This window comes from Chelmon rostratus, chromosome 19 (assembly GCF_017976325.1).
Source record: "Chelmon rostratus isolate fCheRos1 chromosome 19, fCheRos1.pri, whole genome shotgun sequence".
Lineage (NCBI taxonomy): Eukaryota > Metazoa > Chordata > Actinopteri > Chaetodontiformes > Chaetodontidae > Chelmon > Chelmon rostratus.
The window spans coordinates 5,764,914-5,788,934 of record NC_055676.1 but is presented as its reverse complement, the minus strand read 5'-3'; the positions used below and the strand labels follow the sequence as shown (position 1 = coordinate 5,788,934).

General features: G+C 41.3%; 1 protein-coding gene across 2 annotated transcripts in view; it reads left to right on the top strand.

Moving 5' to 3' along the window:
• il11ra (interleukin 11 receptor, alpha) overlaps positions 1 to 20,539 on the top strand; it is a 45,146-nt gene extending 24,607 nt beyond the window's left edge. Inside the window, exons 2-12 of one of the 2 annotated variants that reach the window (XR_006007818.1) lie at positions 6,383 to 6,479; positions 10,935 to 11,001; positions 11,697 to 11,863; positions 12,589 to 12,703; positions 12,936 to 13,099; positions 14,620 to 14,783; positions 15,176 to 15,320; positions 16,194 to 16,301; positions 18,920 to 19,120; positions 19,261 to 19,340; positions 20,030 to 20,539. Coding sequence is in view for 1 of the 2 variants with exons in the window: in XM_041960603.1 (XP_041816537.1) it covers positions 6,383 to 6,479; positions 10,935 to 11,001; positions 11,697 to 11,863; positions 12,589 to 12,703; positions 12,936 to 13,099; positions 14,620 to 14,783; positions 15,176 to 15,320; positions 16,194 to 16,301; positions 19,018 to 19,120; positions 19,261 to 19,339 (1,209 nt within the window). In the remaining variant the exon portion in view is untranslated. The remainder of the gene's footprint in view (positions 1 to 6,382; positions 6,480 to 10,934; positions 11,002 to 11,696; positions 11,864 to 12,588; positions 12,704 to 12,935; positions 13,100 to 14,619; positions 14,784 to 15,175; positions 15,321 to 16,193; positions 16,302 to 18,919; positions 19,121 to 19,260; positions 19,341 to 20,029) is intronic. The other variant, XM_041960603.1, reaches the window with a different exon arrangement.
• Positions 20,540 to 24,021: the final 3,482 nt, after the last annotated feature.

Genomic DNA, 24,021 nt, shown 5'->3' with positions numbered 1-24,021 from the left:
TCCCTAAAAGTCCAAACTGACTCTCAGCCAGGCTGTGGCATGTTTAGCTCAGCTCAGTGCCGTCGAGCGAGCCGTCATTTGCGAAAACTTGGTCAAGCCAGCCGTGGCTTGGATTTTGATGAGTGTCTATCCACACTGTTACAGTGCCGGTGCTAGGAGTGGCCAGAAAGGACGAGAAAGGCACAATCCCTTCTCACATTTTATACACCAAATGTATAATCGTATGTATGTATAATATAATCATATATTAAATAAATCTTCACAATGTAATAATTTTTACATATTATTATTGTTGTTCAAGATTTTTTTATCAGTTTAATTGTATTTCAGGTTTAAGTTTTTTAAACATGAGCTCAATCAGTGCATGTTTCCAAAGTCAATGAGTAATGGTGTTAAATAATCATGATCTCAGCATTGACCAAGATAAACATGATCATGACTTTTGCCATAATCGAGCAGCATAATCAACACTTAGAACAGACCCAAAATACAGATACAACAGAGACATTAAAAAAAAAAATCTTATGCAACAGGTCAACTGACGCTCCAGTATGAGCAGGAACATGTTGCTTCGAGGTGGGAGGACAGATTAGCACTTTGCTCTCAGGGAACAGCATTGTTCTCCTGGAAAGGAGAATTAGAAACCTTTGTGTAAATATGTTGACTGGACCTTGTACTGTCTGGCATCAGAAGTGGAAAATTAAGAGTGCCTGTGCTGGAAAACACAGGCAGGGAGGGCGAAAATAGACCTCTGAAGATGGTGAGGGGAAGGTAGAGATAAGAGAGCAAATGGAAAAATTACATGGGAGTGAAGGAAAAGGTACAGGGAGATGCAGCCTGCAGTTTATAGTTACTCTGAAGGAGAGCAGGAAAGGGAAGAGGGTAAGCCATTATAAAGTATGACATAAATATGCTTACTTAACCTTGAAAGTTCTGGCATTAGAGGGATGGAAACTGTTGCCAAGGACTGGCTGCAGAGCTTGGCGGCGGGGGGGGGGACAGCGCAACAGTTATGATGCGCTGTCATAACTGTTGCCATGACATTTTAGTTGGACACACTAAGGTATGTTAACAGGTTTTTCTTTTGAAAGATTTCTCCGGCCACAATCTTTTGAGGATCATGAACTCACTACCTGTAGGCTCAAAGCATATGGAAACAGCTGAGGAACTTTTCAGACCACTCCTGTAGCATAATGGTCTCTGCTGGTGATCCACGTATGCACAATTTTTTTTTTTCTTGCCTTGAGTCTTCATTGGATGCCCATTGTAATGGCGAGCTACAACCTACCTTTTTCAAGCTGATGGGGGTTCAGACTCAAAAGATAGAGAATTCCTGAGTGGATGTGCACAATCAGAAAAATGCAGTGCATGTATATGTTTTGCATTTAGACATGTGGGCATGTAAATAAAGGGCTGACCAGTGCACCAGCTGGGTCGCAGGTACATAATGTACTGAATGTAAAGAGGCTTAAGAAGGCATGAAGGGAGGGATGGAGAGCAGAAGAGGAATGTAAGCAAGCGAGGGAGACAGGCGTCAGCGAGATTTGAATTTGCTGAGTGTGCTGTGTGAAGTTGCAGTGCCATCGTGGTGAATGTAGCACGGCCATGCTACATCATAAGACACCAGTGGAGACAGAGGTTATCTCTGCTCCCCTGTAAAGTAATAACTCTGTGTACATTTTTTGGGGATATAATTATGTGAGCCACTGTCGTAAGCCTTGACGACGCACATACGGATATTTAGAAGAATATTCTGCAAAATAGAAGTATCTCCGTACACATGGGGACACAAAAATGATTTCAAACGCTTAAACAAGCATTGCCAGGCACATCAATGATACATCAAATACCAGAGAAGAACCTTCTTGGCATGAGTTGTGCACTATTGTAGCATAAAAACAAACTATAGTAGCTAGTTATTTATTTATCTATTTATTATGTGTCTGTCTGCCACACGGCCTAGCAGTGCTAGCTAAACATAAACTAACCAGTAGTGCTCATTACACAAAGCAGCAATAGGTGTGTGTGTGAACTAGGGTGATAATATCATTGTTTCCCAAATGCTCTGTTTTATATGAACACATGGATACAGAGCAACTAGAATTTTTATAAAGCTGCATTTTAGGAGGCATTTAAAAAACAAAACCCCCGGTTTAGTGACCTAAAACACTGTTCGCATGCAAACGAGGAAAATCTTAATTTTGCAAAATATTCTCATACATGTGGTCACAGCCTCAGTTTCAACTGCACAATTTTCTTCATCTGTTTTTTGGCAGAAGCACATGCAAAACCTCACTGGAAAAGGGGGTGATGAAATCCACTATCCATTGATCGATGTGTATGCAGCAATGTGCCACATGTGCATTTTGCTCTTTAATTGCAAAAATCTGTTCTGAAAGCCAGGCCAAATAGTGTGATAACAGATGAGCCCTGATACTTTTCCCACAGCGGTTAAGTTGTTAATAGTGTGTTTTATTTAGCTGGGTCAAACTATTTAACCTTCAACTGAGCTATTGTGAAAAGTGATAGAAAACATATTTGAACACAGAAAGGAAGGGCATGATGAAAATCTCTTAAAAGTATGCACACATAATACACACATAAATAATGCTGTGGTAGAGAGTGATTGGAGGCTTGAGAAAACAATAAATACGTGTTCTGACACTGTGTGTGTGTGTGTGTGTGCGTTGCCCTACAGATTGCTCAGTGATCGATTTACTTACGCTTTTGTACTTCTCAGTTTTCCTGCCTTATTTGTTCAATATCGTCTCTTTTAGCTGATCCTAAAAGTCATCATCCTATTGGACTTACACCTCATTATTTCACACGGTTAATCAGAATCTGAAGCACACCTACAGCCCCATTAATCAGTGTCTAAATTTCACCAAACACATTGTCACCGTTGTTAAGACTCTGGCAGCCTCACAGCACTTGTATGAACCAGACATAACACCTTGTTCTCCTGATGAAAAGTTCTCCTGATTGTATTTATTTAACGGTTTAAACAAACTGATGATTTGTTTGGCGGCGTGACATGCTTACAGAGATGCCAAGAACCAGAGGGTACAGGTTTAGGCTCCCAGCCACACTGGAGGTTTTAAAGTGCCTGATCGCTTTGTAGCCAAGGAAACGCAGAACCTTGTAAGGTTTTGGTACAGTAATGTTCCCCAGTATTCAGGAAGTAAGGTGGGGTTATATGAATTTTACACGGTACGTCAGAGAGTGAGGAAGGGAGTCGGCAGACGTGGCTTAACGCAACGTGAATGAAACCAATACTGCCTGAGTCACGTCAGTTAGATTTTCATCAGCCATGATGGTTGTTTAACAATGAAGACAACAACTCCCATCATCCCAGCTACTTCACGATGTTGTCAAGCTACGTGTTTTGGCAGCTCCTTGTTTAAAGCTGAAGAAGCCATCTCACTGTTTGGCATTTCCTCCATGGTGTTGTGGGACGAGACACCTTGTTTCCATTTTTTGTGTACCGCGGCTGTCCGTCACCATTTATGACATACGAGGCCCAGTCTCAAGTAAGAATACTCACAGCCAACTGTTCTTTGTCTCTGTGACCACCAGAGAAGAAGTAAAGCTTTAAAGCACTGCATGACTTGCTGTCAGTCTTTGGAATGAATTTTGTCATACTTCGCTGCTCCACATGGTGACCCAAAACCTCACCTGTATGCAAAATTGAGAAAAAAGTCTTATTCTAATCTCTCTCCCTTTGCTGTGAACGGATACAAACATGAACAGCTGACATAATAAATTAAAATGTAATTTAAAATGCTTAAAAAATGGGCATTGCACTTTTGATTTTGCAGTTCGATTAAAAAACTAAACCCTTAAGCCGAATAAATAGATACAGATACTGTTGGTGGTATTTAGAATTTAAATGAAATTGAATCAGGGAAAGCATCATTTTTGGACTTGTGTGGGCTTCCCTGCTTGTGTGTGTCATAGTGGGCGGCATCAAAAAACAATGAGAACCTCCTCCGCGTTGGAGGAGATTAATTCACCCAACTACTCTTGTCTATCTACGAAGACTTCAGACCACTCTCACTGATGATATTAAATGATTATGCCTCCTAGTTCATCACTCATCCTTCATTTGGCTCTTTGTGAAGCGGAGCTCTGTTTGACATTGAAAGAAATCCCTTTTCTGTACAAGTAAAAGCAGCGAGCTCTCACTGCTTTGTGCTGACTTTGCCATTGAACAGTTGAAAAGGTGAAGCAGAACAATGGATAGTCTCAAAAAAGTGAGCATGTTATAAGGCACCTTTTTTTTTTTACTCTGCTGCATGGTCGCTGTTTTATTTGCAACTTTTCAGGCTTGACGTCAGCGTAGCCGCCACACACTTGAATTCAATCAATAGGAGTGTTAGAGTCAAAATACATGTTTGGAGCAGCACAGCACGAGCTCTGCGTCACTTCTGGCATTCTCTTCCTTCATCTGGCTGTTTTCTCCCTCTTTCCTACATTTGCAACTTTCTTGTTTTCCAGTCTTTCTGATTTTCACTTTCAATGTTTTAAAAACCCCCATCCTCTTTTGGTATCCCACTCTGCCATCATCTGACAGTAGGTGTAATCACAGAGTAGTGCTTTAAAGTCCCATTTAAAACCCATATTAACCACAGTTTAGAATGATCTCTCACCTTGTCTTTCCATGAGCGCCCCCTTGGATTGCATGTGTATTGTATTTTATTTTGTACTTCTTTTATACACCCTTATACTGAAAGCACTTTTGTGGGGTGCAGTTAAAAGTGTCGATGTGTTTCTCATGTGGATATCTCAGGTGCAGCTCTATAAAGAGGAGTGGCACCAGAGATAAGATAAGAGTGTTTGGCAACTCGTGTCTGACTTTGGGCTTTGCAGCTAACAAACACAAATGCCACACAGTCTTTCACTCTTTATCACATCCATTGAGCCTTTTTTAGCCTCGCTCAGATTATCTCTCTCTCTCTCTCTCCCGTGCACACACACACACACACACACACACACACACACACACACACTCATGGGAGTTGTCAAGAGTTCAACTGTCATGTTTATATGTTCTGAGCTTTAATCAGATCAGCTTGAGGGTACATTAATAGCTAATGGAATAAGGAAACAAAGTGCTATGTGTGGGTGAGAGAGAGAGAGAGAGAGACAGAGCGTAGCGTGAACACAAACATGCACACACACACGCACGCACACACACACACACGCTGTTTCAGATTGTCAGTGATCCTTATGAATACAGCTTTCTGTTGGAAATGTCTCTTGAGGTTAAAGATCAGCAGCATGACATCACAGTCATAATTCTATCACGCTGTTCATGACAGTGAGAAAGTATTAATTTCTTCTTTATTTCTGTGTGCTGTAATGTACAGAATATTCCCTCTTAAGAGTCCAACTCAACGTACATTTCAGGTCTTTTTTCTCTGCTACAGCATGTGGATCTGATCTGTTAATTACATGTTCTGTTCTCAGTTGGTGAAATTGTATATGTAATATTTTAATGGTTTCATGATGGGTCCCTGTCAACACATATAACAGTCAAAATGCAACTGTATCAATGTGTACCCTGTGAAATAATGAGGAATGCATGTTAGCATCGTTGTTTTGAACATGCTAGCTGCTGATGTTTAGCTCTGCAGGCCTCGCTTTATTTTATTCCACTGAATCGAAATGACCTGTTGGCCTGTTCACCACCACTCCACCACCCGACCATAGCATAATTATTAACAAATCCACTTTTACTATACCTACTCCACTGGCCTCTGCTCGTAACAGTGTGCACAGCTTGGTTAGATTATGTAAGAAATGTGTTCATTTGATTTACAGTACAGAACTGGAAGACGGGTCTTTTCTCCAGCACAAGTGGAACTAAAACTTCACTTTTCCCAGAGTTTCTGAGAAAAGCGTAAAGCCAGTATAAACAAAAAATCATTTCCAACATATTTTCCCTCTGTTTTTTATGGAAAATGTGTTTTTAATTTTGACAGACTCACATTAACAATTTCACTAGTGAGCGATAGATGCTATCATTCATCTTGACCATTGTCTGTATATTTTGGGACTTTATTTTACATAGAATTTGCACTATGAAGGAAAAAGCAGGCTTTTCTTGATTTGTGCAGCCATTACCTGCAACGTGTTATTACTGAGCAATTTTTACACTGGTATGTAGTTGCTACTTGTAGTGACAAAAAAAGATAAATTCAGTCTGTTTCCTGAACATTTTTCTTTTCTTCACAATTTACAAAATGCACTCAATATGATGGTGATGATGATAATGCTGCTGCTGTTGCCGATGTTATTAAAATAACTCCTTGTTCCTGTTCTTCTCCCAACTCTCTCTCTCTCTCTCTCTCTCTCTCTCTCTCTGTCTCTCTCTCTCCAGATGCCAGGCCTTTTGTCCAGTCCTGTGTGTCTGACAGTCATCTGGTTTTTATCTTGGTCGCTGCGTCCCAGTCGTGCTCAGATTCAGGCTGATGAAGGTAACACAGGCTAATGTATGCATGTACAAAGACACGTTTTCACAAGTACATATTTAAAGCACACACACACACACGCGCACACTGTTAAGGATCAGGCATGGACTTACAAAGAACTATTTTGGGTACTCTTGACTTATCTTGACTCAAAGTACTTATGGGATCTAAAGCTACTGCAGAAGAAAGGGGATAGGAAACATCCAGAATGTAGACTCAAAACTGGATACAATGCAGTTTAAGCAAAATCTTGATCGGAGAACTTCTTTCTTTGTTGAAACGCATCATTGTTCATTTTTATGCTTCTCTGTCTTCCAATTCTGGATGTGCTACTTCAGTTTTTTTCACAGTTGAATTGGATTTCATGTTTTTTGGATTAGCACTCTGCAAACAAAAATTCTATTGTTAAAGCTTTTTTTTCCCCTCACGCAGCACTTAAGGGATCCGTCTGGCATTGAGAAATTGACTCTCTCTTTCTTCCCTTCTGTCTTTGAAATGCTCTTCTTCCCTCTTTGTTTCTGTCTCTTTTGACCTCTCTCTATTATCTTTCTAAAATTGGGCAAATTAATCACTCCATCAATAAGACTACCTGCCCTTTGCTTTTCAGGTAAAACTGTCAAAGTTTTCCCTTCCCATTAATTTCACCCTACTGCAGCTCCAGAGCCATTTTTTTTATTGTTTGGAAAGTACTGAGTTTCATCCAGCTTGCAATTTCTGTGTCCACCCTGCCATCTGATTTTAATGTCAGGAGAAACTTGCAGCCTTCCTGTATGCATTAGTGTGTGTGTGTGTGTGTGTGTGTGTGTGTGTGTGTGTGTGTGTGTGTGTGTGTGTGTGTGTGTGTGTGTGTCGGCCCTCTTGCCAGAGGCCGAATCAGATATGAGTGGAACGCTGTGGGTTTGGGGAATAATGTACTTCACTGCCAATAAAACATGAATACACACATTCAGACCAGCCAACTCTTTGCACTGCACCAAGGCCCCAGGTAACACACACAGAAACAGAGGGAGGTGTGTGTGTGTGTGTGTGTGTGTGTGTGTGTGTGTGTGTTTGGTGGTTAACGGAAAAGAAAACCCTTTTAAAACTGGCGACAGAGTCCTTGAATAAAAAGACTGAGATAGAGGGAAAGATTCACACAGATCGAGGAATAATAAGAAAGGAGACAGGAACATTTTTAAAGCTTGAAAGGGCCATGATTTTGCGTGCTGCTTAACCGTTAGTTCTATAATTAACATTGTCTTCTTAACAAACTACAGAAAGTCAAAGTTTTGCCAGCTGGCAAATTAATGACAACCCTCTTGCCGATACAACAACATTTTGCCTTTTTCCTGCTTAGTATGAGAGGAATGGGCTTTGTCTTTTTGCGGTCTGTAAAGACGAACATTCGTCTGTTTTTACACGTAGCTCGGCAGTTATTGCTAAGACAACTTAGAGAATCTGAATCTTCCTGTTAGGCTCTTAAGCCAGTGATAACTCTGTTTTAAGCTTTTGCCCCTTAAGTCTCTAAATTGACACCTCCAGGAATCGGTGAAGCAGCTCGTCCTGTTGCTCTTTGAAGCTAACGTTAGCTCAGGCAGCTACAGGGCAGAGCAGTCAACAGTCTGAACATGTAGTCAGTTTGATATCAAAACATTGTCAGACGTGACTCACCAGCCGTTTGTCATTATTAGCATAACTGGCCAGCTGAGCAGCTGTTATCAATAAATACACTGGCACCTTTCAATGTCATGATTATATTGATTGTAGGTTGAGTGTTTAGTGTGTGTTTAGATAAGGGGAACCCTGTAACCTCGTCAAGACCAAGCTGCTAAATTTGTTTATCTGTTTAAGGCAGATGTGTGGTACAGTATGGCTGGCACAGTCATATCTTGTTCACAAATACACACCTGAAGTTTAATTTATTGAAAATAATCGCAGTAGTGGTCAGGAAAATGTCAGATTTTTGTCCACCCAAGTTATTCAGCTCTACACAAAGGGATTAGGTATGTTTGACCTTTCTAGCTGGAACATCTCGCAGGTATTTTGTGTCTTTCTGCTATCACACATCTTTGTTTACACTGTCTCATAAATAACAGCTGTCGGTAGCTCAAATGTATCAACCATGCCTTGTGTTGTATATGATAAATTGTTTCCCATACACACCACAACAGAATGAACGGTTGCCAATTTGCTTATTCCTTTTTATGAAAGTCTCAGTAGGTTTCATTGTCCTCCTTTCTGTGCATATCTGTCTCCTTCACTCAAAAGCAGCCACAAAGTCACTGGGGAGCACTTTGCTGCTCGTTTTCCCAGCTGTTTCATTTTGCGCAGCCACTAAAACAACAGCATAAAGGCCAGAAAAGTGAGTTTTAGGTGTCAGTGAAAACCAAGTATTGAAAAGGCCTTCAGTAAAGTCTTTCTGAGTATGTGTTACGTTTAATTTAGGATTAACTTAGTTGGTCCCTGAAGGTTCTATGAAGTTTTATGCAGCAGGTAAAACTAATAGAAATATAGCAATACAGCAAATTAAATAATAACATCCTGAAAATGCCCCTCCCCCACCTGCCTGGTCCCAACAAGCCTCAAGCCGTAACTGATTAAAACAATTAAGTCACGTTTACAAGCCAAGCAAAATGTTTTTCCTTATTATCCTTCCTGATAGGACCTTAATTCCAGTGAAACTTGCGACAAATAAAGGCGATCAAGAGAGGTTTGTATGAAAAATAAAGAGGAAAAACAAAACACAGACCTGGGGCAAATTGTTTGTTACCGAGGGAGGAGAGGCCAGCAGGGAGTGTGCATGCCTGAGTGATTGAGGTTGAGGATTAATGAAGGTGTGTGCGTGGCAGGCTGGCAGTCAAAGTGATGTTTTTCCACTCCAGATCTACTGTAAATGCCAGCTTTCATATTATGGAGCCAAGCTAAACATGCACACACATACACTCACACACTGCAGAGAGAGTATCAACTCAGCAAATTACTACAGTCACCACAAATATTTGCTCAGGTATATACTGCACTTGGTATCAGTTCAAATCAACACGACCTTCCAGTACTGAGCGATGGCAAGTAGTTCAGCATCATCCGTAAAGTTATTGAGACAGTTGGTTCTATACCAGGCATCTCAAACCGGTTCCATAAAGGGCCGTGTGGCTGCAAGTTTTCATTCCAACCCAGGAGGAACACACCAGGCTGGAATCAATTAATCAGCTGATCTCAGTCTTCAGCTGATAACTAAGTGATCCCTTGATGTTGATTGGTTGGCCTGATGTGCTCCTCCTGGGTTGGAATGAAAACCTGCAGCCACGCGGCCCTTTATGGAACCGGTTTGAGATGCCTGTTCTATACACTGAGCTGACGGTTCTTGGCCTTTTTCTTTCATATTTAGACCCGTTAGTGGATACTCATGAGCTGTCGAAGGTAATAAACCTGTGACATGCTGCAAAACAGTCTCAAGGCTACATCACATCTGCTCGCACATTAAAGGGTTAGTTCACCATGTGGATGACTTCGGTTGTATGTGTTTGGAGATGAAAAGTGTGCCGCCGCCCCACTTTCATGGGGGTAGACGGAGTTTTGTTTGTGCTGCTTCAAGCTGTTTCTTGCCGGAAAAATAGTTCCAATTAAAATTGCGAGTTCACTGTAGGTATGGTGAGTAATCATGACATTGGTTCTGTCTGTCTTTTTGTAAAGATATGAGCACCACTAAACTAACTAGATCAGATTAAAACTGAGGTAGATACCACTAGAAGTGATTTAAAGAATAAATAAGTCCAATTTTAAAGGCTGCCTCCTTCCAAATCCACATTGCAAAGGGGTTCCATTTCAAAGGTTGCTCCGTATGTGGTTGAGAAATTTTTGTGTCAGTGATTCTTGTTCATTCCTCAGTGCTCCAAAATCCATCCAGTCACTTGTTTAGTTTGGGTGTCTGTGAAGTTTAGGCTGTGAGCTCAAGATTATGTTGAATCCTCTGTAGTTAGTGAATCAATCTTATGGACAAGCAAATTAAGACAATGAGCAGAAAGCAGCACAAAGTTGTGCAAATCGACCTATTTGGGTGTTGATTCTCAGCGGGATCAGCAGAGCTAGTAGTTCCTCACAGTACAAGGAGAATGTTTCTAAATGGCGTTTGAGAGTGTTTCTGTATGTTGTTATGTTCTTAAAATGTTTATCTGCTTCTCTGTCTATTATTGAAGTGGAATATTATTTTGATTGTGATGATGATAAACCTTCAGAAAAATAAAGCACACCGGAGGACCTTTATAATGTGTGCCAAAGTCTCCTCAGCCAAGTGTCTGCAGGATCCCTAACCTTGTATGGTCATGTTATTATGATACTGTTGGCTCTACTGTAAATGGTGGCACTTAAATCACATTAATACAGACAATGCAGACACGTGGTATGTCAGATTGTGCGGTGTGCAGATACTCTGAGCCAGACAACAATGTGCTTTAATGTTTTATGTGATGTCTGTGTTTGCAGTGTCAGGCGTGCAGTATGGGCGCTTGGAGTCAAATGTGACACTGGCATGCGGGAAGCCACAAACCGGGTAAGGAGAGATTTTTGTCAGTGATGTAAAACATTAGTATAACGGCGACATGTATGACATTCAGAGGTTGTACGGGAATAGGTTCATTCATGTTCTAAAATAAACTAGAGTACAAAGTTGAGGCAAGCTGGGCAATGTGATAAACCCTGGACAAAATAACAGAAAACCCTTTCAGTTTTAGCGGTGTTCTGTCAACATTTTTGTTTTTAAGGCAACAGAAGATAACAAGCTACAAAGGACTGCATTGTTAGAACAGCTGCAAAACTAGGCTAAATTATCTGATTTGAGTAAGAGCCAATGAATGCCCAACAGAGTTCAGCTTCATTAGCAAAGGACAGTAAGCATAAGCTAAAGCATCTTTAAAAAAAAAAAAAGAAAGAAAGAAAATTCAGTAAACTATTAATAGGAAATAATTATTGCCAGCAAATTCAATGAAAAGACAAACCCAACATCCCATCCTGATATATCTCATTCCTCTGTGCCATCGACCTCCATTGTTGTTTAAAACTAAAAAAAAAAAAGTGATTTATAGACAGCAACAAATATTTAAAACAATGCCAGACATGTCATTTAAATGAAAGTAGTGATATGCAGACGTAGCTTTTTGATGCTTAAAGTGTTAAACATAATTTGAGCACACAGGTAAGCAAGTCCTCGTAAGCATAATAACTGAACTGTAACGTGTTCCCGACCAGGATACCTGTGGTGTGGCATCTCAACCACAGCTCAGCGTTACCATGGCACAAAGTGACATCAGATGGAAGCATAGTCCTGCTGCATGTCGACCACTCTGCGCAGGGCAACTACAGCTGCTATGACAACCAGGGGCTCCTCCTCCACTCTGTCAAACTCAGGCTGGGCCGTAAGTACTGTTGTGACTTGTCCAGGCTCACGGTGCCTAATTTAGAAGTTATTACACTTTAACAGCTCTGCCATACTTTCAGTCTCTCGCCATGGGACCGCAGCTTTAAAGAAGATACTGCTTGCAGCAGGAACATGTCGGTGTCTCCTGTGTTTCAGCCCCTACATGCACAGGCAGCATCCCGATCTCTCATAGTTCATTCTAGAAGTTCATTCTCCATTCTTTGGATAATTCAGCGTAAAACTAGTTTCTGTTTCTCCTACTCACACATTCTCATCGCTCTTGAGTTTCAGCGTGTTTCCCTCTGTTTCTCTCTCATCTCTCCATTTCTGTTTCTGTCAGTGTTTAATTTATGCTGGCTCTCTGGCTGTAACGAGACATCTTAGTACAACAGTGATAATGACGGTAGTGCTGCTGGTCCTCAGAGGAAATGGGTCTTATCGGCCGTGACATAGACAAAGCCCTCCACTTCCTGTAAATGTCTCAAACAGGAAGCGGCTCCCTAAGTGGGCTTCCTTTAGTGGGACAGAGGGGTTTTCCATGGTACTGGCCAAGCCTGGAGTATGTTGGGTCATGATAGGGACACCAGGGCACAGAGTTATTCAGTTTTGACTTGAGGACAAGACAGAGAAGCTTTTAGAATATTACATTTACTCGGGCCCTTAAAATAAAAACAAACCCCCTGTTTGTCCTGTAAATGAATCTGTCTGGCTCCTGTTTCCCAGATCCCCCTGGGCTGCTGAGCGTTTCCTGTCAAGTGCCCAATCACACGCATGTTCGCTGCTCCTGGGTGGATTCGGTAAAGACCTTCCTACCAGCCAAGTACAATGCCTCCTTCAGGTAAGAGTGAGTTACTGCAAGCGAAACAGTAACGCCCAAGGTCACATTCAGAATGGGCTGTGAAGTAGCTAAATATAGTGCGTGTGCCGCAGAGTGACATTTTGAATGTAGTGTGTACAGTGTGAGTCCCAATGTGAAGACTGTCTCTGCTTCTGTGCTTCCTGTCACTCTGCTATACGTGGAAACTTTTAACCATAACGCATTATAGCACTGTTTCTCAAACTTATCCAAGGGGGAGTGGTCAGGAGTGGAGGCCATGCATCGTGGACATCACCCGAAAGCACTGTGATGTAGATCACCCTGCCTTCTGGCAGACCATCCACACCCTGAGAATCACAGAGACCAACGGCCTGGGGTCCGAGACAACATATGTCCGGTTTAAGTTACATAAACTATGTAAGAGCCTGAAAAACACACACACACACACAAAATGGGCTTACTAGAATATTTTTTTATTTTAGTAACACACTTGCATGAAGATTGTATGTCTATGGAGCACATTAGTGATATTTCTTTCTCTGATGGTTGATTTGCTGGCAACATTGCTGACCCTGTCCCCTCCGTTATTTTTTTTCCAGTTGTGAGGTCACTCTCATTTAAAGTCAGATGTTGCACTTCGGGAGAACAAGCCTCATGCTTGAAAAGCACCTCCATTGTCTACACTCCTCCCTTTGTTTAAACTCAACAGAGATACACAGGGTTCATGTCCTTCTAGAAGCCAAAAGAGTCATTTATTTTCCCTATTTCCCAAATGTCCATATGCACACAGGTTTCACATGTACATGCGTTTCTGTTTCTGAGTGTCTGCTCTCTATGTCAGCAGTGTGGTTTATGAAGTCGGCCAAAAAGCACAACTCATTTTGGCAATGGGTTTTTTCACCCACGATTCCTTGATGGATCGTAATGATCGAAACCAACACAGCATGATTGGCACCTGCCAGGTCCACTTAAAGGCTTCGACAAAACAAAGACATAAGTTGGCCTGCATTAAAGAGGAGGGATCGCACCACAATCAGTGCATTTACAGGAGGGACATATAGTAGAGAATGTCCCTCTTTTCTATATTTCCATGCAGACTGAGTAGACCCTTTTCACGATTGCAGAGCGAACAGGTACTGGAGGGGCAGAGCGAGGAGAGTTTGTCCACTTGTTAATCGATCGAGGGTGGTGGCGTTATTGAATGGATTAAAGAAAAAGCACTAAAATGGGTTGCCAGTTATACTTAAGCAGCCATTAATATACCTGAACTGCCCACCAAAGTAAAGTGTATGTGTGGGAAACACTGTTTTATCTGTCTGTACATTCATATGACACACACTCAAAATGTCATGATTTCTAGAGCTGCTCATAATTCTTCCAGACTGCTGTTGTGACTGTGCCCTTTCGGTTCTCATATAATGACCTCAATTATCTTGTTTTGCTGCTGCTCCGTCTGCATGACGTTCTTGTCGCTCTCGAGCAGAGCCATTCACCGCGTCCTTGAGACACTCATCAGAGTCGTTGCATGGTCCTCACCCGTTTTCTCAACCTCTGCATTCTGTTTGTCACACTGGTTTGAAATGTGATTAAGAACACGAGTACAGAGATAAAAGTCTGATGTAGGCGTAGAAATAAATGGTAATTCATGGAACGTTGTTGGATTCACTGTATATTCCTCAAAGCCGCAAAGATATGGCAAAACAAGGTCATTCATCATGGAAAAAACAAGGGCTGCAATAAACAAACAAAAAACATCCAGCTGAAGAAATGCAGCATTTGTACCCGAGCAGGTGTTTTGGTTTGCTTCATTACATCCTGTCGTCATATACTTGATACTAAATTATTTTGCTAAATCGTGTCTTATTGTCTTTTAAAAAGTATGACAACCAAAAATAAAATGTGACTAAATTTCACTTTCTTTCTGTCTTTCTTTGCAGTGAAACCAGACCCTCCAGAGTCAGTGATGGTGAAGGAGCTAGAAGGCTATTCAAAGAGGCTGATCGTCTCCTGGAACTTTCCCTCCTCCTGGCCGCTGCATGATGCTTTTCCCCTTGTGTTTCATATACGATACCGGCCGATGGGCTCTATGTACTGGTCAGAGGTTAGTAAGCAAGTTGATGGAGGTCAAGTCTCATCAAACTGATAATGTTATATAAAGGAAAAAAAAACAATAAGAATGTGGAAAAGATTCAACAATTTCACTTTCCTTTCCAACCCAAATCTGGCACGCATCAAATGAGTGGTCATTTAATTTCAGGCTTTTTTCAGTATGTCTTCACTGACTTTTTTTGCTTGGTGTGTCAACCAGAACACACACTAAAGCCAAAAACAGTTAAGAAAGAAAGAAAGAAAGAAATGTTGGCAATGCAGTTCCACAGAGCTGTCTCCTTATTTGAACTTTCTTTCCTTGTACATGTGACACCGCCATCACAACAACAGCTTCTCTCCCTGCTCACTGCGACTTTCTTGTGCTCTTGTCCCCCGTCCTGACAGATTTACTCTGAGGAGAGTCCAGTTGTGATTTCTGACGCCCTGGCTGGACACCTCCACCAAGTTCAGGTCCGAGCCCGTGACGAGGTGAACTCTGAGAGCCAGTGGAGTGAATGGAGTCCCCTGCTTCTTGTCAGGCCCTGGGAAGGTCTGAAAGAAAGTTCCTAATATGTTCTTTTCTAAATCATTAGTCAGGTCAAGCCAAATTCATTTTTAAAGCACATTTTTAATGTGATGTGTTTTACAGAGAGACAAAACAATACAGTCCCATAAATATACATGAATATAATACAATATAACAATGAAACTCAATAAATACATGAGAAAAGGCATATTTATGGATAAAAGTTTTGGTAGAGCTGCAGCAATTACTCGAAGAATGGTGAATGAATCTTTTTTCATAATCTTTTAATCAGTCAGTTTTCAAGCAAAAAATTCAGAGAATCCTGGTACTGCCTTCTCAAATGTGGAAGTGTATGATGTAGTAAACTGAATATCTTTGGATTTTGCTCTCGTGGTCAGACAAAACAAGTGGAATAGGCATTTTTTTCTGTTGCAGCCCTGCTTGTTGCACAGAGATCTGATAAATAGTAAAAACAGAGGGTGACCAGTCATGCCTTTGTAATGAATGGGAAACAGTTGGGTCTGGTCAGTTCCAATTCAGTGGAGGAGAGATGTGATCTCTCTTCTTGGTGCCTGTTGCTGCACTTTGGACTTGTTTTAGGCGAGATAAAGCTGACTGACCGACTGCTACACAAACAGAATTACCACTCCTATGGTCTTAGTATCTTTACACGGCAGGCAATGATTTAAATTTTGCAGTCGATCAAAATTGTTGATTTGTTTAGGAAGGCTCATGCTGCGAGCACTAGACATATACTATATCCAACCATTAGTGGTAGCCTTTCACTACAGACTTTGGACTTTGTGCATATTCATTGCATACTCTCTTGAATAAATGCCTGAAGTCTGTATATGTGTGTTTGTGTGTGTGTGTGTGTGTGTGTGCAACTATTCATAGTCTACACCACCCCTGAACCTGAACCTGAACCTACAGAGGAGCTCCTGCCAGAGGAATATTTTTTTCCCTTCAACACAAAGCCTGAGACCACCACTGCAAAGTCACACAGTAAGACGCCTCTGTTTCTTCAAATCATAATTGCATCGTGATTGTCTTCAGGAGTTGTGTGTGCTCATGTTGTAGCTCAGCGGCAGTACAATTACTGTCATCACTATTATTATGATACGGCTTTTACTTCCACTCCTGTTGTTTCTGCTACTATTACAATTACTGCTACTGCTAAAAGTACAGGTACTCTGCTCAGTATTACTGTAATTATTGTGTCACTGCTATGTTTAGTACATCCACTACTAGTTTGCTATCATTGCTAGCATTACTACTATCTGACTATATAACTGATTTGACTTCCATCTCAGTCCCTGAAATGCTTCAGAGTCGCGACTAAAACATGTGTCATTACATTCAAAACCAAATCATCCATTATCTCATTTTGAGGTGACATTATTAACAGTTTAGTTGATCAAAAGTGGGATTGGTTTTGAGACGAGGGCGGTCCTTGCTTATTTCAAACCAAATGATACACCCCCGGTCTGGGTTTGAGCCTGATAACATGAACCATATGAATCAGAGCTAATCAAACAGCAGAATGAGTGTGTCTTTACCTCATTTTTTGGCAGGAAGCCACATCCGTCATTAATGCAGCAAGTCATTATTTATCGTTATTATTCTCCAGTGCAAGCGCCTCATGCCTGGCTTCATCACCAAATTACATAGAACTGCAGTAAATTGTACCTGCAGGGCATTATGTTTTCTACAGAGTGAAAAGTTAAGTACATAACTAGAAACATGGAATTGGTTGAATGCGTACTGAATACATGGCATTAGCCTGCATTGAAAACTGTGTTTTATTTATTTAATTATTTGCTTACTTTTTCCACTTCTTATCTCTGTCGTCTGGCCTCTGCAGGAAGGGTGGGCTGCTTTTGTAACAAACATATCAAATACTTTTGATGGATTTTGATGGATCAACTACACTGGGAGAGGTGGATAAACTGTAGAATTCAGACATTATTGGATGTTATAAACCATAACTCAGGACTTTCATTTCACAAACTAATGAGTAAATAAAAGACTAAATAGTTTGCGTTTGAAACACTAGATAACAGAAAACACTGAGCTCAGAAATAGGGTTTAAACTGAGATAGGTGACATTTGAAACTAAAGGGACGAAAAGAGATGAATAGTAAGTGCTGTGTACAATATTCTTACCAAAGCTGAGAGCTGTGAAGAATTGCTGCAAAGCAAAGATCTTGGCATGGTAGATGGGAAAAAAATGGAAGGAATGTTTACATCTCACATGTAAAATTACCACTGATGAAAATTAATGTCTAATTCTCTCTAAATTAAAGACAAAAATATATTTCAGTAGAGACAAAAGTCACAAGTTTGACAGCAGCTCCTCAGATAGATGTTTAAAATGTGGCACTCACAGTGTTCCTTCATGCATTGTGAGATGTTTAGAAAGACTTGGGAGAACATTGAAAGGTGGATTTCAAGAACTTGTAATCGTGAAGTTGCTGTTTCACCAATGATTTATTTCTTTCAAAACGGCGACAAAATAAGGTGCCCAACTAGATGGCAAATTATTTTCATGTCAGTACTGTATAAGAAGCACATATATATATCAAAACTGATTAAAAAAACAAGGAAGCACCTACACTTGAAAAATAGAAAACTGGAATGAAATGTTACTTGAGTATTTAAAGGGCAATGTTGGAGGGCAGCAACAAAGAGAAACAGTTTGGCAAGACATGGAGCTCAATTTTAAGGAAGCCTGTGTTTCGCTTTGTATGTGGGATAAGTGCGCATATGTTTGTGTAGGTGGGGACACAATATTAACTGCGATGACAACCATATGTGACTGTGTGGTACTTAAATGACTGAAATGAATTTGATTTCTTGAAGAAATGAGGATCATGTCATGAATGCACTGAATTCAGACTCTGACTCACTCCATTTAAAAAAAGGTACACAAAAAAGTACGGCTCACATCTACATGTGCAGAAACACAGGAGAGAGCTGCCTGCAGTTGCAAGCATTTCTGTACACATGCAAGATACGCACAAGTACACGCTCGTAAACATGCACACACACACACACACAAATAGTATTCACTAGGAGGCAAATACACACAGTCTTGGCAGCAGAGTAGAGGCTCAGAGTCGCTGTGACTGACGCCGTCAGTTTTTTTTTAAGCTGTCTGCTGTGAACCAGATGCCTTCTTCTATTTTGTCTTTGTGTGTGTGTGTGATTTGCAGATGTGCTCATAAATCGTTTTCTTTTTTTTTTTTAATCTTGTGAATGCCCAGTATTTTTGCACATTTTATTGTTGATGTGTGTGTCCGCAGCGAACGTTTCTGCTTTGAAAGAGAGTTGTTTACTCCTCTCAGTATGATAAATGCATGTTTGTGTGAAAGCTGCGATGGCTGATTTAAAATTAACTTCTCACCAGAGACTAATTGAATCAGAGAACTCACACATACCACTTCTCTCTCTCTCTCTCTCTCTTTTGTCTCAGACACACAAACACAAGATGTGTGGACAAAAATATGAAATGCATGTTTTCACAGGGTTTGCATTTGTTGATGAGTCATCAAGACATCTTCCTCCAATTTATGTTTTCTTTATTTCGCCACATCTGTCTCTTCTATCTGTTTCCCACTCAGTCCTACTCTCCATCCTTTCATCATCTTTCTGTTGCTTTAACTCTCTCGTTCCCTGCACCCCCGCCCCCGTTGTTTTGTCCCTCTCTCTTCCCATTCAGATCCTGCATTTGAGGATGAAGGTAATTTGGGTTTGGTCATTCTGCTGGTTTTGTTCTCCGTGGTCATCCTCACCACCGTCCTTTCCCTCATCTTTGTCGTGTGGTAAGACACACACACACACGTATCCCACATCCACAGGCCACAGCTGTGTTTCCTGTCTCTTTCTCTCTCTTTGGGTGAGATTCTTGAAGCCTGGCATTTTTAACATTTTTTGTTGGTGTTTACTTGTTTTGCATTTCCAGGGTGAGGCAGAGGCGGCGCGATCATGCAACCCTGCAGGAACTCGCCTCTATGGTCAAGATGAAGTCCATGCCAATCTAATGTGAGAGGCACATACTCAGACATTCTTTCATCTCCAGCATTCTTTTAGTTTTGTTTTGCTTTTTGTGTCAGATTAAATTTTCCGCTGGCATTTGTCTTGTTGCACATGTGTTATGAATATGTTGAGCTCTCATTGATGGCCACACATGGTTGTTTGTGTTCTTAGTTTAGCTTGTTTGGCGGACAATTTTAGACCTCTGGATGGCAAACAGCCTGTGCGGCGAGGCTAATTAAAATCCTAATTAAGTGTCACTTCTTCCAGATTTATAAGGCTACCACAAAATGCCACAAATGGGAGAAAAGCCAGTGAGAGGAACATAGCAAAACTCTGGCATATTGAGAACTGAAATGATTCAAAGTGCAGCTATAAACAACATTCAGACAACCCTTCAGATAGCCAGCCAACTTGTGATTATAAGCCTAACACACACACGCACACACACTCACACAGATTATAACCCTGTAAGTAGCCCTGCATATCTCCCATCCAGCTCTGTTATTTAAATCTGTTCTTCTAAGGCAATCCTTAATTACATTATGATTTATACACGTTTTTTTTTTAAAGTTGCCTTTTCTCTTCCGTTTTCCTCCACTCTTCTCTCCTTCATGTCCTCTCTTCTTTTCTCTTATCTCTCTTACTGATTTTTCTTTTTCTCTTCTCTTCTCTTCTCTTCTCTTCTCTTCTCTCAGGTTGATTTCAAGCATCCTCTCCTCATCAGCCCGTTCTAGGGCTCTCTCCAAGAGTCAGCCTCTGCCTTTACCACTGTAGAATGCTGGCCGTCCATATTTAACTACACTAACCAGAATGCATCAGCCTGAGTCCATCCAAGATCCAGGACAACAGGGACGAACCTATACAAGGAACTTTGCAGAGGAGGATAAAGTTACCCAGTAAGACTGAAGGGTACGTTGTGCAAGAGTTTCCTGAATGTATTCAGTGGACACTTCTAACTACACTACCCATAATGCATCAGCAGACTCCACCTACTGTCCATGAGGACAGGGAAAACAGACCCTACTCTGTTTCTTTATGTTCACTTCAGCAACTTCACTGCAGTTGACTCCTCAGCGGACTGAAGGAGCGACTGCGTCAGGACGTTTGGATTCACTCACAACCAATGCTGCTTCAGGTGGACAGGCTCCTCAAACTTTATGGAGAGAAGTGATGTTTTATTTTAGTTTGTTTTTTTTTTTTTTTAGTTTGGAACTTTTAAGCAACAAGTAAGGACAGGAAGTGCAGCTGCCAAATAGGAGAACATGGGCTTTTCTGGGACAGTTTGCCTCTATTCTCTCACCCAGAACTCCTCACTTTTGTGTTTTTTTTTTTTGTTTGTTTTGCTTCATTGTGAGAAGTAACAGATTCATGTGCGTCCGTTATTACATCGACTGACCGACCGACTAAATGCTGTGAAGGAGGCATAACTTCTGCCAGTTTCTCTGTGTGCGTCTGATGCCAAAGCAGCAACTACGGGCATTATGTTCTCAGCTGAGGGGCAACCTGACCTGAGGGATGGACATGGAGAATAAGGTCCAGTGTGGGTGGGTTGGGTTAGTTAGACTTTATTTTCATTTACAACAAGTGATTTTTATGTTGCATGATATGCTTGTTTTGTTGTCTGATGTCTTTAGTAGAGGTGTACTTTTGTTTCTTCTGTTATACCTCTTTCTATCCATCCATCCGCTGTTCCCCAGTGTGTGTGAATGAAAGACGCACATGCGGAGAAGAGAGAGAGAGAGATAAGAAAGGAGATACTGGCCTTTCACAAACCACCAGCATTATGACGTTAAATAGATATTTACTTAGCTAGAGAATATTAAACGGTAGATATTCAGCTGTCCTGTCAAACTCCAAAGAACACCCAGTAACCTACTTCTCAAAGCAGTTTTGACAGTGGTCATATGTCAGCATTTCTTTAAGAGATTACACACAGGTCGTTCAGGGATGGAAGTCAAACCCAGCCTAGTTTGTTACCAGGTGGATGACAATCAAACTTCTTTCTTCAAATTCATGCAAAAGAGGAAGAGGACACACCCAGCACCACCGGTGGGCGTGGTCGGGTGTGTGCACAGAAGTGTGCTGTGTTGCGCCAGTGACCACGTTAAACAGTGATGTCACAGATTCCTGGAGTCCGCTTTTACATCATTGCAACAAGGTGAGAAGTTAAACCGCCAAGTGTCAGCAAAAAGATTTTCAAGGGCTGCTGAGTTACTCTTAAAATCAGGATGGCACGATATCTTCATGGCTCACAGATAGTTGAACAGTATAGTAATGTGTCCACTGTAGGACTGAAACTAACAATTATTTTCATCATCAATTCATCTGTCAGTTATGTTTTTCTATTAAAAAACGTAAGAATTTCCAAAAGGTTAAGGTGACATCCTCAAATTGGTTATTTTGTTTGACAGGGCCAAGGATACTTCATTTACTATGACATGACAGAGAAAAGCAGCAAATCGTCACACCTGAGAAGCTATTACTGGCAAACGTTTGTCACTTTCTTGATAAATGATGAACTTGGGCATGTTTAGGACACAGTGCCAGGCGCCTCCACTGAGTTTAATCAGGATTACTTTGGGACAACTTGAGTTGTGGCCAGTTTCCTGTGAGGACCCGCCCTTGCTGAGGTTTCTTGATTGATGTTGACATAGTTTTGGAACAATCTTGCCCATTTATTATAGAATTAGTATAGCATATAATGCTAGATAGACTGCCTATTCCCAAACACAGATAGAGGTTGTCTACCAAGATTTAGAATGACTGGACAAATGGTCAATGAGTTATGGCCAGTATCCTGCTAAGCCCCACCCTTTGCTAAGTTCTCTGGTTGATGGCAGCCGTGTCTCAGTCCCACAATGCCGTATACCACATTTGGTGCTGATGTAAATCCATAAAGCACTCATTTTGCACGTTGATGCTAATTAGCAAAAAAATCCACCATGGCAGACTTTTGTGGTCAAAGAGGTTTTTTTGCAGAGCACACATCAGTTCGATTAATGTCATAAAGGACTTTGCCTTTCAGAATCAGTGATTTGCATTCATTATTACAGCGCCACCATCAGGGCAATGGGGGTCATATTTCATGGGAAGCATTTGCAAAGCATTTTCAGTTATTGGTGCACGTTTCACATCTCTGGGTCGTTCCACCTCACGGCTATTCAGTTTTGGTAGAAGCCAAATAATAAAACCAGCACAATTCAACAAGGTTCTACCCCTTCAAGTTTTAACCCTAACTATCAAAACTGTTGTTAAAAAGATTCATCAGCTTGCAGCATTAGTATTATTTTTAACTTGGTGTTGTGTATGTGTATGTAACTTGTTGGCCTGAGGTTGGGGAGCCAGGTTTATTACCTGCTGTTGAGAGGAATAACGAGACAATAAGAGGCGTATTTTAATTAGGACTAAAAGTTTATTTAAGTTAGCCAATATTAGTAAACTGTTTAGGCTGTATGTATTAAATTAGATATGTAGCTTTAAAGGTAGAAATGCATGATAACAAGCTGGTTTGTTTATTTTAGGCATCAAGCTAGCTGGCTAATGCTGTAAAGCACTTTGTTTTCCATCCGAGTAATTTGAGAAATAATCATCCTTTTTCGTAAACTGCCCTCATGACCACCTCATGACATCATTAACAGCTTCACTGTGGGTCTGATGGGATGAAAGTGCTGCATCTAAGTTTGACGTGGGGCTCTTGCACGTGGCTGAGTGGGCTCCCACAACCGCCGCTGCCATCGCCACTCCAGCAACCGGGGACAGAAATGAAACGGTGTGTGTGGGTGTGTGCGTGCGTTCCTGTCCACCACTTCCAATACCAGAGACACACGACACACCAGGAAGCTTACTCTCCAGTAAACTAGAATTAATGTGACATTTTTATTTCTTTCTTCTTTTTTTTAATGCAATTTTTCAGTGGGTCTTTGACACAAATCAACCACAGAAACATTAGCAGTGAGCAGCTGCAGCACAGTTTTGGTGTAGCTGAACATAGCGATTGTACGAGCCTTCCTCTGTATCCATCAGCATGACAGACCAGTCGAGCCTTCACCAACTGCTCAGTTATCTCATGGAAGCCGAATTTATTCAGCTCAGGCGGAGCACGTCGGCCATCGAGTGTGAACATGAGATGACCACGAGCTCGACTGACCGACAAGAGCGACTCCCGCTCACTGCGCTCGCGCCTCGCGTCCCACCGACTCGTGGAAAATGAATGATCCGGGCGGCCAGTGCTAACCGTATGAACAGCCCCAAATACCTCTAGTGCAGCGTACGTTATCTGGTTTCCTTTCGCTTTTGACGCCTGCGCCTACAAACCTTGTGTCCTGGCTAACCGTCAGCAACGGATGGAAGTGAGAGGCCCGGCCGTTCGAGCGGGCCGCTCGCGTTAAACAAAAAATAGCTTTTTTGTTCTTTCTGTTGGTCTGGTGGTTTAATTCTGTCGATCCAAAGCTGTGTCGTTATCAACCGAGTGATTGATTGACTGACTGTGTAGTTTGTATCAGAAACACAAGGTGCATCTAAGTCAAGCTTTTTCCAGTTTGACGACTGTATGTTCTCTCAAGCTAGCTCCACATATTATGCATGGATCCAGTTGAAGCTTCTTTTTTTTTTGTATATTATTGTATATCACACAAAATATGTTTCATGTATGTTATTATAAGTGATGTTTATATGTAGAGAAAAAAAA